The sequence below is a fragment of the Cuculus canorus genome, chromosome 9 (genome assembly GCF_017976375.1).
Source record: "Cuculus canorus isolate bCucCan1 chromosome 9, bCucCan1.pri, whole genome shotgun sequence".
Taxonomy (NCBI): domain Eukaryota; kingdom Metazoa; phylum Chordata; class Aves; order Cuculiformes; family Cuculidae; genus Cuculus; species Cuculus canorus.
The window spans coordinates 17,655,190-17,672,417 of NC_071409.1; the positions used below are offsets into that span (position 1 = coordinate 17,655,190).

Sequence of the window (17,228 nt, forward strand, 5' to 3'; positions counted from 1 at the left end):
CTCAAATGCTTTGTTTTGTTCAAACATATTCTTTTGCTATAACAGCTTCAGCTGTGTTTATTTGAGGGTTGTTGGGAGGCGAGCGGTGATTGGTTGTTTTTAATTCGTAGCAGTATTTCATATCCCTTCTTAGGGGTTAACAGAAACTTATTATAAACCATAAGCGTGAACCACATGTTTTCTCAAACAGAAATTTGAAGGAAAGATTGTGGTGAGTTGGGTTTTCCCCCCAAAATCCCTTATTAAGTATATAATGCAATTAGCACCTCTGCAGTAGACTCTGATTTGGCAGTTTTAATCAGACCGCCTTCCACTACAGCCAGGGCTGCTGGGTGACACTTGAGATCTGAAGAGTGTGGGTAAAAATAACCTCTGTTCAACAAGACATGACGAACAACAGACAGCTGAGTCACCTTTAAAACTAATTCTGATTTTCTGTATTAGAAGGAATTATCAAAGACAGGGGAAAAAAAAGATTAAAAAAATCTGTCCAAAAGGTATCTTTCATTAAATATTCTGTAAAGTAAACCCTGACCTTCCTTTTGATTGCTGCCACTGACTTTAACATCAATAAATAGTGCTCAATCACCTCTAGGAAGCCTCAGTTTCAGAGAGAGAAGCAACTTGTAATAGAATTTCAGCTCCTTTTAAAAAGCATACTTTCTAAGCACCTGTTTCTTACCAAGCATCAACCATTACCACTCAGGAAGCCTTCCAGGACTACCAGCGAAGTTCAAAACGAGTTAGGCCCCAAATCTGCCGCGTAACACAAAATCTGCGGAGCTTGTGGATGTTTCGCAAGACAGCTGTAATGCCGTGGGAAGTCTACTGCTCGTCAAACATTCATTTAACAGCAAACTAAACAAGCTAGAGGGGACTTCATTGAAGTCCAGCGACAGAACTGAAACCGTGGCAGAGAAAGTCTTTCAAGGGAGACTTTCACTGATAGCCTGGAAAGTAAAGGCTTTCTCTGAAGATGTTAAATAGGAGAAGGAGCACCGAGACAGCAGGAAAGCAAAACGATTGGCATCCGCTAGCCAAAATACACAAACGAGACAGGCAGCTACTGCTCCCTTTCCACCACGGCGGCGTGGGAGCGAAAATGAGGAGGACCTGGGAGAGCCAGAGCCCATCTTCCAAGGGGCAGGAGCCTTTCCCAAAGTCCCTCAGACTGGGAGAGCCAGACCCCATCTCCCAGCAGGCAGGAGCCTTCCCTAAACCCCTCTGGAGCTGGAAGAGCCCGAGCCCATCTCGCACGAGGCAGGAGCCTCCCAGACCCCCGAGCCTTAACAAACCGCTTCGGGCCGCCGTCAGCAGAGAAAGGAGCAAACCGCAGGGAGCAGCGGGACAGCGGGGGCGGCGGTGCGGGGCAGCTCCCCCCGCCGGGACCCCGCGGCGGACGGAGGAGGGACGGGGTGCGATGGAGAGGGGTGGTGATGCGATGGGATGGGATGGGATGCTGAAGGCTCGGGGGAAGGGGTGCGGGAGGGGCGGGTTTGCGGGCGGGGAGCGGCCGCGCTGCACTCACGGGCGAGTCGTAGGAGAAGGCGCACTCCGCCTTGTAGACGCGGTCCCCCGACTTGGGCACGCGGATGGTGGGCATGTAGGGGACCAGCAGCTCGCCCAGGTCCCCCGCGGCCACGTGCGCGCCGCCGCCCCGCTGCATGCTCGCTCCCCGCGGCCGAGCACAGGGCGACGGAGCCCAGGGCAGCCGGGGAAGGGGGGAGGGGGAGGAGGAGGAGGAGGAGAGGGGAGGGAAGATGCTATTTTTAATCCAATGGCAGCGGGAGCGGCACCAGCTGCGGCGGCGGCTCGCGGGGGTCCCGGCGAGGGAGGTGCCTGCGGGTCCCGGGGCGGTGTTCGGAGCCGCCGGGAGCGCCTGCCCGGGTCCTGCGGGGCCAGCGGAGCGGGGGTGCCCGGCCGGAGGTGCCCCGGGGAGCCTCGCACAGCCCTGAGCTGCCGTGCGTGCAGCCAGACCCGGAGACCCTCTCTCAAGGGAGGGCTCCGTTACCTTAAAATGACGCTTTTTTTTTTGGCCGTTCGCTGTGTTTCCCTGGTTTTGGTTGGAAAGGATGCTCTTAGGGAGAGGAGGAATAGAGTGAAGTGACGAAAAACATTGAAAAATTCTTTTTTCCCAAGCAATATCTGATAACTATTGCGTGTGCCTGACAGCAACAGGGTTAAGGTTTGACATAGAATCGTAGAATCATTAGGCTGGAAAAGACCTTAGAGATCTCGGCTCCAGCCGCACCTGTCTGCTACTAAATCATGCCCCAAGCACCTCATCTACCCATCTTCTAAACCCTTCCAGGGACGGTGACTCAACCACCTCCCTGGGCAGCCTCCGCCAGCGCCCAAGAACACCTTCAGTTATTAAAGAAATAACTGACCCATTTAAAATGAATAATAATGAGTAATGCAGACCAATAGCCTTCCACCTACAGTTCACGTTATATCCAAGGATTCCTCCATCACTTCCAAGCAGGTGATGCAACCATCGCTAGAACCACCTCTTACCTCAAAAATTCAGTTTCAAAAGGTGATTCTAGTAAAACCTCAATCAAGAACAGAATTGAAAAATGAGTTTGTATCCAGCAAGAAGAAACGGAGTGAGCAGACCAGGGCAGTCTGTTCTCAGCAGTTTTTCTAAGCAAAAAAAAAATCAAGTGTTGGGAACACCGTGAAATACCAAGGACAGAATACAATGTCAACGGAACGGCCTTAGACTTAATTAAGAACAGACATTACATCAAAAACTCGTGAGCATTGTTGAGTGCTAGATAAAAACCACAAATTAATAGAGGTTCACTAAGCAGATTTATTTCACCTACGAAGGCTTTGTGCTTTTTTAATGGCTTCTCTTATGATTAACTCAGCATTTATAAACAATGAGAACTACAAGATCAGACGAAAGCCGTCTAACCTGAAAGACAGACTCAAACAAAAAGGACAAGTTAAAGCGCTGATACAAAATCAATGAGAGCCTTTCTAATGTTTGGCAGTGCTAGGAAAACAGCAAGCAAGGCAGTCTTTGCTTAAAATAGGCTGTGCAACATTGCTTAACGTAAACAGAGAAACGTATGTGTTTTAATAGTTTGAAACCACAAGATGATCATAGTTATTAAAGGACTTGGGCTTACTTCCCTGAATAAGAGTGGTAATGTTGGATATGGACAGATAGTTTAGGCTCATAAACTGTATGAGGCACTTTCCATCGCTCTCTTGAGGGACTTAAAAACGGTGGCGGGGTACCATGACAGGTAGAAACTGAGCAAGCACATCCCTCTAGTGGTAAAGGGCTGCCACAGAGAGAACCCTCTGCATTCCATCCGTCAGAAATGGTGAATAGCCCCAAGATCCTGAAAACGCACAGCAAGGCTGGGTGGGTGCCCTCAGGTGCAACTTGATTTGCCTTAGGTACTTCTTAAGTTGTTCTTGGTCAATTACAGTTAGATGGCACATTGGCTTTTAATATAACACTTGACTTTTAAATATAAACTCTTTTGGTTTGCTCTTTTAATTCTAGTTCACCCTGGAAAAGCAGCCTTTGAGTTATTCTAAACATTGCCATAAAGGTTTACCCTTTTCATTTCCAAAATCGCTTAAGTGGCCTCTCTATGCTAAATGCATTGAGAGCATAAAGTTTGGAGTTTTCATCTTGAGATTTTGCTCTCAGGGCTTACATTTTTATATACTCAAAGTTGTGTAATCACCTGGCAGAAGATGGTATCTGTTCACCCAGCAGTAAGCCATAAATCCCTTTAACTAATGTTAACCTTCAGACATCCTAACCATCCTTTCATAACAACTTCAATAAGCAGTTCCCTGTTTTTCCCTTGTTTATCTTACTAAGTTTGTTCCAGGGAGTAGAAAGCTAACAGTATCAATAATTTGAATATATTGCTAAAAATGTTAGATATACAGCAGTTACTAGGAAAATACTAAATATTTGTCCAGTTATGTCCTTCCTTCTCAGGAGTTTTACATGACAGAACATAGATTTCAGCCTAGGAACTACAGGGGTATTTCAAGAGTACATGAAAGACTCAGGCTTTAAAAACTGCTAAAAATCACTGAAACTTGAATTTATATGCACCACACTTCTAATTTTTAAGAACTTTTCTTTTGTTTTCTACTTCTACATCTGACAGTGCAGATAGTCATAGGTGTAACGTGTAGGGAAGCACTTCTGTCGTAATTCTGCCTTCTGAAAACACAGGTGATATCTGAGGTAATACAATCAAAGCCTTGTTAAAATTAATTTTAAAGACTACCCTCTGTCTTTAGATCAGAGGATCACTGATTTGGATGGTGTACACAGAGAAGTGTCCAGTTCTGAAAGATGCACAGAATTCCATCAGGGTTCTTCTTGGGGGGGCGGTGGGTGGGGGGTGTTGGTTTTATTTGGGGATTTTTTTTTTTGTAATGTCTTTAACAAGTCTTTCCTAGACACAGACTAGAAGGCAAGACTAAAGAAAATGAAAGAGCAGACAAGCATAAATTGGAGGAAAAGTTTTAAAACTGGCAACAAAACTAATGAAGAAGCAGCATGACTGACACTATCAGGGATGAAGGGTATTAGCAGATATCTAGAGACAAACATTTTGGATAATGCAAAGAAAATGACAGCAGATGTTGAACAATATGCAAGTTGGGAAAAAATAGTAAAAGGTAAGCTTGACTACAAGTAATGAAAAAGAAAATATTTTTCTAAAGTGGTAGATATAATCCTAATATTCCAAAGCCCTGAATGTTATTTTTCTTAGGTCATCTTCCACAAATTATCTGTCACAAGGCATCGTGAAAGAAAAAAAGCCTTACAGTTTCCCATAGCTTTAATTAACAATGTTAAATAATAGAAATCACACAACAAAGACTAATATTGCCAACTTGTTTCACATGTATTAGGTCAAAAACCCCAATCTACATTAATGCTCTGGAGAAAAGGAGTAATTGTCAGCTGACATTAGGCATTTTCTCTGACTATCAACGTGAACAGTTATACGAGCTTAACTGCCACAGTTTCTCTGAAATTACCAGATTCAACACAAACATTGTTTATTTTTATTCACTGCTGTCAGTGAACAGCAGGATGTATATTACATAGCTCAGTCACAATTTGTCAGTATGCATTTAAGACCACACATACTGTCTTAAAATTGTTTAATTGTCAGGTGTGGATTTCATAGAATTGTCAACAAGATTTTTATCAGGTGTTTCATAATGATACCAAGGTCCGTCTCCCCTGTGTCTCATCAGTCTGCGTGCCTCCAACTCCATCAGCCTAAAAAACAAAAGAGCAACAGGCACGCTCAACATGAAGTTTATCAGTTTTGATCGTACATGTATTAGTGTTTAACATCAGAATATACTAACAACAGCAATGAGTTTACGAGTTTATGGTTTATAAATACTACCAAAGCACAGCTAATACCAAAATATGAAGGGTTCAATTAAAACATGACCTATTACATCCTTCTACTTCAATTTCTTCTCAGCAAGTCATCTCACAAAACAGTAATAAAAATACTTGTGGGAGTTCTGTCACAGGTTCTTGCTTAGGAAGGGGTTAGACAGCTTTGTTACACCTTTCAAATAAAAATAAATTAAAGCAAGAAAATCAGAAGGAAACGGGATAGTAGAAGGAGCTATGCCATCTTGGTCCCAACAGCAACAATTCATGGAACTCAGACTTTCTTCTACCACCACAGTTAACTCTGAGCAAACGTAGAATAAGCTTGGTGCAACAATGCCACTGCTGCCCACAAGATTTTCAGCAGCAACAAGGAACATGACCAGTCCTGTAAACTGTCATTCAGCTACTCAGTTACGCTATGAGGATTAACAGAAGCAAAAAGCTATTCATTTCGTGAGTCAGGAAGACACAGCTATGCCTTTATTATACAAACTGTTTTGAAGGGACACTGTTATTTTACAAAACTGCCCATGGATCATTCCACCTCTGGTAATATCAATGCTGAGAAGGCATGGACTAGAAATACTGTAACTTCCAGGTTGGCACCAGCCAGTGCAGCAAGCACTTGGGGTCAAGTGATACATGAGTAAAGATGCTATGTCAGCATCCAACACCACACGTTAACCAAAATAAAACAGTCAACTAGAGTATGTATTGGTATTTTAAAACACATCAACTACATAACATGCCTCAGTTCAGTTTTCTTCGCTTCAGCATCAAGCAAAGCCATCTGTTTCTCATACTCCTTCTCAGGGGGGTCAAGGAGGTAACGAGCTATCCAGCGACTTATAGGGTGCTAGAAAATACAAAAGCAGAGATTATTCATGAAATTTCCAAGTAGAAACGTCATCATAACTAAATGATACTTCATGTTCCCAGTCCTGAAAACATGCCATCAACACTACAGGTGCTGCCATTCAAACCATAATTGTGAAGTTGAAGACATTTTGTAAGATCAGAACCCTAAAAAGCTGTATTTCGTCTTGCCACTTTTAATGCCAAGATAACCTGCAGATGACTATTCTATAGCAAAATTCAAAGTGAATGAGAGATGTGATTTCTTTTTTTTCTGTTGAAATAAAGTTCCTTCAACTGCCAGTGTAATCACAGAAATGGACTCCAAGTCTCTCACTGTAATCAGTTACATTTAAAGTTTTGCTTTCACATAGAGGTCATTTCAGTAGGAACAAAACTCTAAATGAGTTGAAACAGTTGTCATAGTATTGAATTCAATTACTTCCTATAAAAAATGAAAAAGTGCTTGCAGAAAGAAGCCAGGGACCAATTTTAAGAAAATACAATGAAATGAAATCTTCAATTCTAGATATAAAAGCATGCATGACATTGGACTTCAAAACAACACTAGCCAACGATACTAAAGCAAGTAATGTCACTTTAAACTCAAGTATCTTAAGATATCATAGTTCCAGAGCAAGAAACAAAGGCAAAAACTGTATGTTAAGAATAAAGAGAACAGAAGACTTCTTACTGGTTAGGAATATTAAAAAAGAATTCTTGGCATGCAGCTTCAGCAGTTTACATGCATAAAGTTAGAGATCGTTTGCATCTACTTGCATCAATAAGCATTTCCTACAGCAACACACATGTTCCATTAAGTTGAAAAAAGCAAGTTTACTAAAATCATAATTGCATAATTTGAGTTTCACTACACTGGTACCAGTGGCAGGGATATGGCCCTCCTCAGTATCATTCCCCACACATTTTACTCCCAAAACTAGTATTAAGAGGAAGGCTGCCCATAACATCCCGCCCTTTCACACTCACTTTGTAGTATTCCCAGTAGTCTGGTATATAACCTTCGGGAATCTCTGCAAGTTCAGCCTCACCTGAAAAGGAAAGAAAGGGAGGAATATTTAATTGAAGTACTTTTATTTTTGTTTTTAGTACCTTATATTCTGTCTTTCACATTAATGAGAGATTGTTATTTCACACTTAATCCCTCAATATGAGCTCATCAGAAAATTTAGACTTGTAATTTTTCCAGGCGCTTCACACTGCTCGTAGATTTTAAGCCACATGACAAAAGGGTGAAGTTAGCAGCTATACAGAAAATATAACTAAACTTAAGTCCACAGAAATGCTCTTTGAAGTATGTGAGCTGAAAGCATAGATCTTACCTGTTTTCTCTATTAAATGAATTCCATATTATTACGATAGTAGATTTAAAACAATTATTGTCAAGCAGAATTTTGGCTTTTTTGCTAGATAAAAAGTGACAGTTGCAGTGCATGCAGCCTTCTTAGCACACTATGTAAATCAAGACAATAAAGACTCACTTGAATACAGAGGAACTATTTGCTGAACCTCACTGATGTTTTGAAAAACTGTCAGAAGCTGGAATTTTTCCATTTTAAAAAGCATGGAAAGCTTATTAAAAAAATCAACAACTACAGAAAAATACTATGAACATCTTCTGTGTACTTACAAAATATTACCGTAACTGTTAGGCCTGTATCATGGTCTTCCAAAGAGCAAGCCTTAAAAGATCTCTCTCTCCTATCCCGCATGCTTAGTTGCCATTAAAGGATTTTGACTGTACTTAGGTTAGTCATGACAGAGCACTCACCAATAAAGATGTTGACGTATGTTATGAACAGTGCCACTGGTATGCCTGTCAGAAATACATAGAATCTCTGTATAGGGGATAAAAAGTAAAAGAAGGTATGGGAAACTGACAAAATTTAGATGAAATCGATCTGAAAATGATGTAACAGCCAATAATTCTTGAATTTGCATTCATAGGTTAGACAGGAATGTTATATATGGGCATAGTGCTGCTTAAAATGAGTTAATTAAGCAACTACAACACAGAAACAGCGATGCTGTGTCAGTCCCTGAGCCTAATTAGTTCAGCTCTCAATCTCCTGGAGCAGTCAGTCTCTGCAGAAGCAGACATTAATGCTTTCCCTGAGCGCTTGTCTCAGCATCTTGTGATGACTGGCTTCAGCATTTCACTGTAATGGGACACTAATACCAATGCAATATCCTCCAACATAAATACAGCCACTATGGGCTTTGATAACTGTGGAGGACAGATAAAGGAAGCCTGATCACGTGAAGGGAGTTGGATCAGCTTTACCATTACCCATTATAATAGGCTTTACCTGAAGCCCAGCTTTTTAGAGGTCAAACTCAGGCTAGGCTTCCTAAATCTAAATCTCTGGTGTTAGTGGTGTAGGTAACTGAAGGCAAACCCTGCAGAAGAGTAACCAAACACATTTTAGAAAGGATAGAGTGGAAAGCACATGTAGGTTATGCATATACAAACACAGATACATACATTAAGAATACTACTACAGCATTGATTTAAGCACCCCTCACAATCTTTGCTGTTTAGCTGATCTTGCATCTTTTTACTTCATTGGGCCCTGATTTTACAACATGTGACAGAAAAATCTGGAGGAGGAAAACCAGAAACTCTTGTTTATGTGAATAGTGCCAATCACATTTCAGCTGCTGTCACACAAACAACAGAGAAAAACATATTTACACCATTTGCAAGGGATGTGTTATATAACTCACCAACAAGTTCAGAAACCGAGTATCATAAAAACTCGTTGCCTTGATAATAAACATTTTCTTCCCATGGCCGCTGCTATGTCGGACAGGAGCTGAAAATTGAACCAAAGGATTATGTTATTATTACAGCGACCTTCCAGTACCTGCAAGGGGCCTAAAAGAGACCTGTTCACAAAGGCTTGTAGCGATAGCACTAGGGACAATGGGTATAATAAACTGGAGAGGGGCACATTCATACTAGGCATAAGGAACAAATTCTTCACTATGAGAGTGGCCCTGGCCCAGGCTGCCCAGGGAAGCTGTGGCTGCCCCATCCCGGGGGGTGTTCAAGGCCAGGTTGGATGGGGCTCCGAGTAGCCTGAGCTGGTGAAAGGTGTCCCTGCCCGTGGCAGGGGCTTGGAACTAGACGACCTTTAAGGCCTTCGAACCCAAACCCTTCTATGATTCTACGCTTCCTCAGGAGACCGGGAGAGCCGTGACCTTCCCCCGGGTCCCCCCACCGCGTCTCCCACAGGCCGGGCAGCGCCGCTGGGGCCGCCCTCCTCCTGCCCTCCTCCTCTCCCCAAGGTCACCCCGGCCCCGGCCCCCCGCCGGCACCGCTCCCCCCATGGGGGCCCTACCCAGGGCGCCGGGGAGGCGGGCGGTCCCTGCGAGCCGCGGGAAGGGCGCGCCGCTCGCTGCCCGCCGGGCCCCGCAGGCCGCGGCCGCCCGCAGCAGCAGGCTCATGGCCGCCATCGCTGGAACTGGCACGGGGAGGGCGGGGCGAGGGGCGCCGTAGGGTAGGGTGAAGCTAGGCCACCGCCATCTTGGAAAAGGGCAAGCCCTTCCGGCGTCCTCTCTGGGCTGCGGCGCGGGGCATTGTGGGAGGGGCTATGGCGGCGGCCGCGGGCATGGCCGCGTTGTGCGGGCGCCTGAGGGGCGTGCTGCGGCTGGGCTCGGCGGCTGCCGGGATCCCCGGGTGGGCACCGGTCGGGCGGGGGGGGCGCGACCCGACCCGTAGCGCGGTTCGAGGGGGAAGGAGAGCTCCCGTGGCTGTATCGGCCGTTCCCGACGGGGGTTGTGTTTGAGGCAGCCTGGAGGTGCCGCCCCGCTGTCGCCGCCGCTGTCTCTGCTATCCTCCCCTGCCCCCCACAGTCTCGGCTTTCTGCCTCCGGCCCCGCTCGTGTGTCGCTGTGCAGGGCAGGGCAGGCAGGGTTGGCCTGCGCTGTACCGCAAACTCGCTCTTCCTTTTAATTTCCACATTGCTATTTGTCCTCGAGTGTAGACAAACGATAGGTGAGAAGGGGTAGAGGACAGAGCAGCACTGAGGTGACTACTCGCATCCTTTGTCCTCGGCTCGTAGTATTCACCTGTCTGTGGGACCTGCGCCTTCACAGGTGGGGGAAGCAGCCTCATTTAGTTGAGTATTATTTTTCTTACCATATATAGTTTTCTTTCTGATTTTTATGTAGATCGACACTGAGTCTGTTTCACAAGAGCCTAGTGCAAGTGGAACCCCTCCATCCATTGAGGTTTCTGCACACTACATTGTCTCAGAAGGGTCTGGAGGAATTTTTTGATGATCCACAAAACTGGGGAGAAAAAGCAGTCAAGTCTGGTGAGTTGTATTTAGTATTTCTGACAGTTGTCTGTGAGGCACTTGTGCTCAGCTGAAATCTGGCCTTTTGCATTATAGGAACTATTCATAGCTATGTGAAACTTATATGTGTATGTGTAAATCTATATTTGTGCTTCTTTATGCCTGTTAATTTTACATTTTCTGTGTGTATTCTGTCTTTATAAAAGCAAATAGCTATTTTGCAGAAAAATATTTTGCTGCAAGTCCTCTGTCTTGCTCTCAAGATTGTATTATAGAAGAGATGTTCTTTGATGAAATATACAGTGCCATGGAAGAAAAATATTTCCATGTGCATGTTCATCTTAGAGCTTTCCCTGTTCCCAGCTTTTTACAAACACACAGTACACATTATTGCCTTTTTTATGTATTTGTGTATTCAAAATGAAGCTGAATGTCCACAAGATGGCATTCCAAGAGGTAGGATTTTTTAAAAAAGTCATCCTTGTTCTGTTGAGTGATGTGAGCCTGCTAATAGGAGCACTGGGGTTTTTTTTCAGAATAAGAGAAGTTTGTTCTATTAAGCTGTTTTCTTTAAAAAAACATTTGTTTTTTTTACAGGGGATGCATGGAATATAAAGCAACTAAGGGGCAAGAGCAGTGAAGACTTGCACAAACTTTGGTATGTAAGTTACAGTGGAGCAGCTTCTCTTCTTTCAAAGCAGCTCTGCATGTTTTATTAAAATGCAGGCAGTGTGTACAGCTCTGCATGCTGAAGCCTGCTTGGGGCTTGGAGCAGCCCATGTCCTGGCCCTGCTCAGAATACGGAAGCTGTGCTGCAGGTGGTTGTGTAGCAGTTGCGTCCAGTACAAAGCATTCAGGTTTGGGATGAGGAGGCAGAGTTGAGCCCTTGGGGGGCTTTTTGAGCTGCAGGACAGTCTTGTTTCTAGGGAACCTGTGGTGGGGCTAACCTCTAAATCAGATCAGGTTGCTCAGGGCTGCCTCCATTCATGTTTTGAAAGTGTGTAAGGCAGAAGATTGCATTGCTGCTCTAGGCAACCTATGCTAGAGCTAAACTTGTACTTAATTACAGTGAATAAGTTTTTTCCTTCCTAAATCTTGTGTGACAGTAACAAGAGTCTGACTGTCTTTGTCAGGTAGTACAAGACTACAGTGCTAACCTTCTCCCTTCCTGGCCCACTTCATTCCAGGTTAGGTAAATCTGTCTCCCTCAGTCTCTCCTTGTGAGCCCTCCCCTCCCCGCCTCTGCCAACTTCTCCACTTGGGCAGTATCATTGTGCTTCTTGATGTGAAGCTGCCACGTAGATGATAACGGATTATAGGTTGAACCACTGTGCTCTATCCAGCAGCGGGGTGAGTGAGTGATTGCCGGTGCATCCAGACATTCTTTTTGAAGTTCTGTGCTTTCTGATCTAGGTATGTCCTACTGAAGGAAAAAAATATGCTTTTAACTTTAGAGCAAGAATCAAAACGACAACTCAGGCCCATGCCAAGTCCAGAACGATTAGAAAAGGTAACTTTTTCGTACAAGCTAAAAATACAACTTGTAAGTAAAATTGCTGAATGAAAGGTGAAGTGTCTGGTTAAAGACCACTTTTAAAATTATTTCCCTGATTTCAGTATAAGCACAAACACTGTGTTTGAGCACCGTGGTTGGAAAGGCCTCTCCATTCATTATGTAATATTAAGAAATATTTTGCCATCTTCATGCCTTGAAACTGCACTAGAGCATTCCTAGAAAGTCTTGGTAAACCCTTCACAAATTTGTTTTCTCTTAACTGTTGTCTACTTCTTGCCTGACGTTGCCTTCTCCAAGCTTGTGTCCTTTGGTTCTTCCCTGTCCTCATTTGTGTCACTTCCTGCTTCTTTTGTATTGTCATGATTCTGCCACTAATTTCTTAAATTCTTTCCTCAGTATCTTTACCATTGAAAACTTAATTTACAACTGCCATCTTTATGCTTATGTCTCACAGACAGAAATCTAGATCTTCACTGGTCAGTTAAATAATGCAGCTGTTTGACATGAGACTTATTCTAAGATACCCCTGCCCCGTTTATAAAAATTAATTTGTGAAGTCTGATCTTTTCATGGTTCCTACGTATGTCTTCGTATTATTAATCATTTAACTGATAGTTGCCATCACACACATGTGCAACTACATTATGGCCTCTATTTTTTGAGTGAGACATAGATTTCTTTGGTTTCCTATTCTTGTCATTTCATCACTGTACTAATAAATGAGGGAATAACCAATATAAAACATTCACCTGGATCTCCCAGTGTATCTTGTTCTAATTTATCATAATACTATTTCCAAACTGTGATCAATTATTCCCTTTCTGAATAGTATCTTCTGTTTAGTCCCAGCCACACATCCATATACAGCAGCTATAAATCACAGTAGAATTTGTTTTGATAAGGAACTCATTAAGTAAGTTGTCCCAACACTTTGTAAGTCAAATCTTGCCAATAGCCTTTTTCGTTTTGTCTGAAGCCCAAGAAAAGTAGACCAGCACCAGTGGTAACTGTGATCCCACTGGGACAAAATAAAGCAATCTGCATATTAAAATGGGCTCTAGCAGCTGCCCAGAGCTGTAACATGTTGCCATATGTAACACGTTACAGTAATATCAGACAGACCTGGCTAAAACCCTTCAAGTCAAATGTCACAGTTTGGTTGAGGCAGCTTTGTACTCGGCAACAAGGCATTACTGAGGCTGTGACCCGACTCCAAAGCGAAAAATAGAGTAACAAATGGCCAGTACAAACCAGCCTTCAGAAATACATACAGCATATCTTCTGTTTGCTTCTCCTGCGCCTTCCCTACCTCTGCCTCAGAGTTTTTTATACTTCTAGCATGAGCATTAGATTAACTTCATGTATTAGCCAGCAAGTCTTAATGGAATACCAGACTGTCATTTGTTTCCAGTCTGTTCTGCAAGTTAGGTTTTTAAGCACCCATTCTGTCCTGTTCTATTACTCAGGGCCAATTCAGCTGTTTCACTTAGTTCACAACTGTGAGATTACTCATGATGGGACTCCTAATGTGTTTTGCTTTCCCTTTAAATTACCTTTGCTTTCCCTTTAAATTCTGTCTGAGATCTTCATCTCAGATCTCTTACATTGTCAGCATTGTGTCTTTTTGTCCCATTATGAAACTGTTTCCTATTTCCAGGTAAAAAAGTCCATGAAAAATATAGACTTAGTTGTCCGAGAAAGAGAAATTGCTTTGAGGCTTTTACAGACTGGCCATGAAAAACCAGTACCTGGCGAGTGGAGACATGACTTCCTGGGCCGGACGTACTGGTATGGAAAAGAGAACTGTTTTTCATATGTGTGAATTTTTCTCATTGTATGTCTCTTTACCAGAAAATTCTCACCTAATTCAGAAAGGATGCCTACACTGTACAGAAAGAAATGTGTTTTCTGGTCAGCATTCAGCTGCTTCTTGAATTTTGGTGGTTTTTTTTGTTGTTGGGGTTTTTTTTTAATGTGGTTATAACTGTTGCTAAATAATTAAATTACAAACTCTACCATTAATTATAACAAATTAGTTTCCTGTAACTGATATGACTTCTGTAGGCAGAGGATGCCTGTTACTATCGCTGTTCTGTACCACAGGAATGAAGCAGGCAGTACTGTTCAAGTTGAACCATCTATGTTCCCTAGTTATAAGGCAAAATCCACACTTGGAGTGGTTGTCCCTTCAGTACTGCATGAGACCCCATAAACATGCGTTGGAGTTCCCTACTGGTCCTGGTAGATATTTAATTTAGTTAGAAGTGTCTGTGTTTAGAATTATTTATTGTCCAGATAATTTCAATAACCTGTAATGCCAGGTGAGGACGCTGAAGGCTCAGGCAGGACCTGCTGTTTCATTAACCAGTATTTTAGCCTCATCGTATTGGCATTCAAGGCCCCAATTGCATTCAGCTCTGCAGTAACAGTGTAGATAACAGAAGGGCACACATGATAATAATGGGTAATTTTCAGTTGTTATGCATTTGTTTACCCATTAAACCTAAATCTAGTGGTTAGTGTGTTTAGTATCTTGCTCTAGGGATAAGGCTTCTGTGTATCTCTTTCTGTTTGGAAACACTGTCCGCAAAGAAGGGTGTGTCCACATATTTGAAAGCCCAGTCCCCAGCTGGAGCAGGGGGAAGGGGCAGAAAAGATGGGATGGCCTAAGCCCTGCAGGAACTCTGCAGTATGCAGAGCAGCAGGCATGACACAATTGGGATGTGTGGAATCTGTAGTAAGTCTGCACAGCCATCTGTTCAGCCCGTATGTGAGAGAAACCCCAAACAGTAAGAGTCTACATGTAGGGGGAAAGGCTTATGTTCAGGCAGATTTGTACCTGATGTGACCCTCCCAACACCAACATTTAGAAGAAAATTGTACAAACAAAACTCTTCACATAGTTTGTTCACATCAGCTTTTCAAAGTTTTCTCATGAAGGAGTCAAAATAAACATGCAAAGAATCATTATCTCTATTGGGCCCTCTCTTCAGATATCTACAGTTTGTAAAGCAAGACCACTTCCTACAAAAAGATGCTAGTGACATAGGAGACAGTTACAAATGAAGCCACCAACTGAGCTTTAGTACATAGTCGTTTATAAATTTTGCAGTCTACTGGTCAGATTGCTTTGAAATTACCTGTAACCAAGTGTATCAGGTAAAATCCAGGAATGAAGACAAATGTATATGAACTATAATCACTTCTCTCATCTTGAACAGGTACACTTACAAGGAATGGCCAATACCATGGTACTTGAACAAAAAGTACAAAAAGAGGAGATTCTATTACTTACCTCATGTGAATCATTTCATCAGGTAAAAAGATTTTGTTTTGACATTGAAAGTTATTTTCTAATCCATTCCTGAGTCCTCCTTATTCTACTTCTCAAGGAAAAAATAGTAATAATCTTGGTTTAACAGCTAGTAGACTGAAAATAAGGCTTTTTAAAAGTTACAGCTTGCTCCGTTTCCTTTTTTGCTGTTCCCATCTTAGTTCTTGAGAGACTGGGTTGTCTGTGAAGTTGCACTGTAGAAGTCATTTTACATGCAGAGTACCCAAGGTCCTCCCAGAGGCTCAATTTCTGTAAAATTCAAAAGCGGAAGGAAAAAAAGTAGTTTGCAGGCATTTTTACTTATCAAAATCAAATTAATACCAAAGTTGTTAATCAGTGGGAGCCTCTATTTGATTAGAAGGCTAAGTTTATTAAGGTGGTTATAAGTTATCTAGAAATTGACCACACTGACTTTTATTTCAGACTCAGACTTGAAAAAGCTCTACGTAGGAGGGTAAGAAGGCGAAACCTAGAAAGGAAGAGGCAGAAGGTCTTGAAAAGGAAGTTCCCTCACCTTGCTGTAAAATCTCAGAGCCATTGACATGTTGGAAGAGAACAGCAAGCAGTTGGTCGAGTATCTTTGTGTCTGGATCACCAAACAAGTTCTGAAACCAGCCAACAACTCGACTGAGCATTCCTGAGACTATCTATGTTTTTGGTTTTTTTAATCCACTATTTGTCCTAAATTAAACTTGTGGTTTGGAATGAAAATGGTGTATAACTCAAATTAATCCTAACAGTTGTTTCTGGAAACATTTGAAAAATGACATGTTAAGTAGTTATTATAAAAGCAAGACATACATCCTTCACAGTGAAAGGCAGCAACTGCCAGCCAGGTGAAGTATAAAGTTTAGGGTTAATGTTTACCTGGTTGAGCTTAACAAATACACATTAAACCCAGGCAGAAACACGGGTACCTCTGAAGCTCCTATTGCCTTAATTCCCTGACTATCTCCGTTACCAGTCAATTGCCTCACATGCACCGTCTACGTAAAAGAAAGGAGAATACACTCTTCGGTCTACTACAAAAAACTTCTTCCCTGCTTTAAGACTGGTTTGAACTTTTAACACTGCAGCCTTTAGATGTGGATTTCTGGATCCCTACTGTAAATTCAAACATTTGCACAGTGTTTTTTGCAGCATGCAAAGTGTCTGTAGGCAGACTGGTAACAAGTTACGAAACTGAAGCAGAAAGGTACTGCTGTTGCTCTCAGTTGATGGTAAACACTTAAGGTTAAAAGCTCTCCTTAAGGTTAGGTTGTGTACAAATTTAGAATAGTCACAAATAGTAGTATTTTAGGAAGCAAGTGTGCTATGCAATATAATAGGATAAGCAACGAAATTCCATGGGAACCAAAAACGTAGATGATACACAGATGTGTCTCCATTGTCTTGGCCTTCAGCTGCTCCTCTGCATCACACAAAATACCCACTTCTTAAACAGAAACTCCTTCCTGTGGTGAGAAAACCCCAGTGTTTTGCTCTCCATACGGTGCTGGAACACTCACAGATCTGACCATCATACATTCTTTTTTAAGAAGATACACAGAAGATAAAAGTTGATTAGACATAAGGAAACCTAAGCACAGGAAGAGCTTAAAATGCATACTCAATTAATGAAGAGAAACAAAAAAAACGCTATTCTCTGTCTTCTACAGCTACAAGCTGTCCCATCAGTCTTGGTACTCCACTGATGCCACAGGCACTTTCTTTCGCCTCATTGCACTGTGCCACGACACAAGCCCAGCTGACATTCCACACTCCACTTGAATGCAAACTTGAC

The 17,228-nt window shown here is 42.6% G+C and overlaps 3 protein-coding genes across 4 annotated transcripts in view; 1 reads left to right on the forward strand and 2 right to left on the reverse strand.

Annotated features, from left to right (window-relative positions):
* Window positions 1–1,726, reverse strand: part of USP13 (ubiquitin specific peptidase 13) — a 49,870-nt gene extending 48,144 nt beyond the window's left edge. Inside the window, exon 1 of the mRNA XM_054074188.1 lies at window positions 1,529–1,726. Coding sequence (XP_053930163.1) covers window positions 1,529–1,666 — 138 coding nt within the window. The 5' untranslated portion in view covers window positions 1,667–1,726. The remainder of the gene's footprint in view (window positions 1–1,528) is intronic.
* Window positions 1,727–5,050: 3,324 nt separating this feature from the next.
* Window positions 5,051–9,792, reverse strand: NDUFB5 (NADH:ubiquinone oxidoreductase subunit B5). Its single transcript, XM_054074194.1, has 6 exons — window positions 9,637–9,792; window positions 9,020–9,108; window positions 8,064–8,130; window positions 7,262–7,323; window positions 6,166–6,272; window positions 5,051–5,284 (listed from the first exon to the last, which is right to left on the reverse strand). Exons 1-6 carry the CDS (start codon window positions 9,749–9,751, stop codon window positions 5,164–5,166), a joined length of 561 nt encoding a protein of 186 aa, XP_053930169.1. The 5' UTR covers window positions 9,752–9,792; the 3' UTR covers window positions 5,051–5,163.
* Window positions 9,793–9,858: 66 nt separating this feature from the next.
* On the forward strand, window positions 9,859–16,176 carry MRPL47 (mitochondrial ribosomal protein L47). Of its 2 annotated transcripts, none has more exons than XM_054074199.1 (7): window positions 9,859–9,974; window positions 10,468–10,613; window positions 11,193–11,253; window positions 12,009–12,105; window positions 13,769–13,899; window positions 15,333–15,428; window positions 15,869–16,176. In XM_054074199.1, the coding sequence occupies exons 1-7, from the start codon at window positions 9,889–9,891 to the stop codon at window positions 15,984–15,986; spliced, it is 735 nt and encodes a 244-aa protein (XP_053930174.1). In that variant the 5' UTR covers window positions 9,859–9,888; the 3' UTR covers window positions 15,987–16,176. The 2 variants fall into 2 exon arrangements, with proteins under 2 accessions (XP_053930174.1, XP_053930175.1); XM_054074200.1 differs by lacking the exon at window positions 9,859–9,974 and adding an exon at window positions 9,989–10,392 and having other exon boundaries at window positions 15,869–16,174.
* Window positions 16,177–17,228: the final 1,052 nt, after the last annotated feature.

Excerpts from the sequence above, each read along its gene's own strand:
- NDUFB5 (XM_054074194.1), bottom strand. The coding sequence starts at position 9,751 with ATGGCGGCCATGAGCCTGCTGCTGCGGGCGGCCGCGGCCTGCGGGGCC. Across the intron at positions 6,273-7,261 it reads ACTACTGGGAATACTACAAA|CACCCTATAAGTCGCTGGAT; the intron begins GTGAGTGTGAAA and ends TGTATTTTCTAG. Across the intron at positions 5,285-6,165 it reads GCGAAGAAAACTGAACTGAG|GCTGATGGAGTTGGAGGCAC; the intron begins GCATGTTATGTA and ends TTTGTTTTTTAG.
- MRPL47 (XM_054074199.1), top strand. The coding sequence starts at position 9,889 with ATGGCGGCGGCCGCGGGCATGGCCGCGTTGTGCGGGCGCCTGAGGGGC. Across the intron at positions 9,975-10,467 it reads GCGGCTGCCGGGATCCCCGG|ATCGACACTGAGTCTGTTTC; the intron begins GTGGGCACCGGT and ends ATTTTTATGTAG. Across the intron at positions 11,254-12,008 it reads GAAGACTTGCACAAACTTTG|GTATGTCCTACTGAAGGAAA; the intron begins GTATGTAAGTTA and ends TTTCTGATCTAG.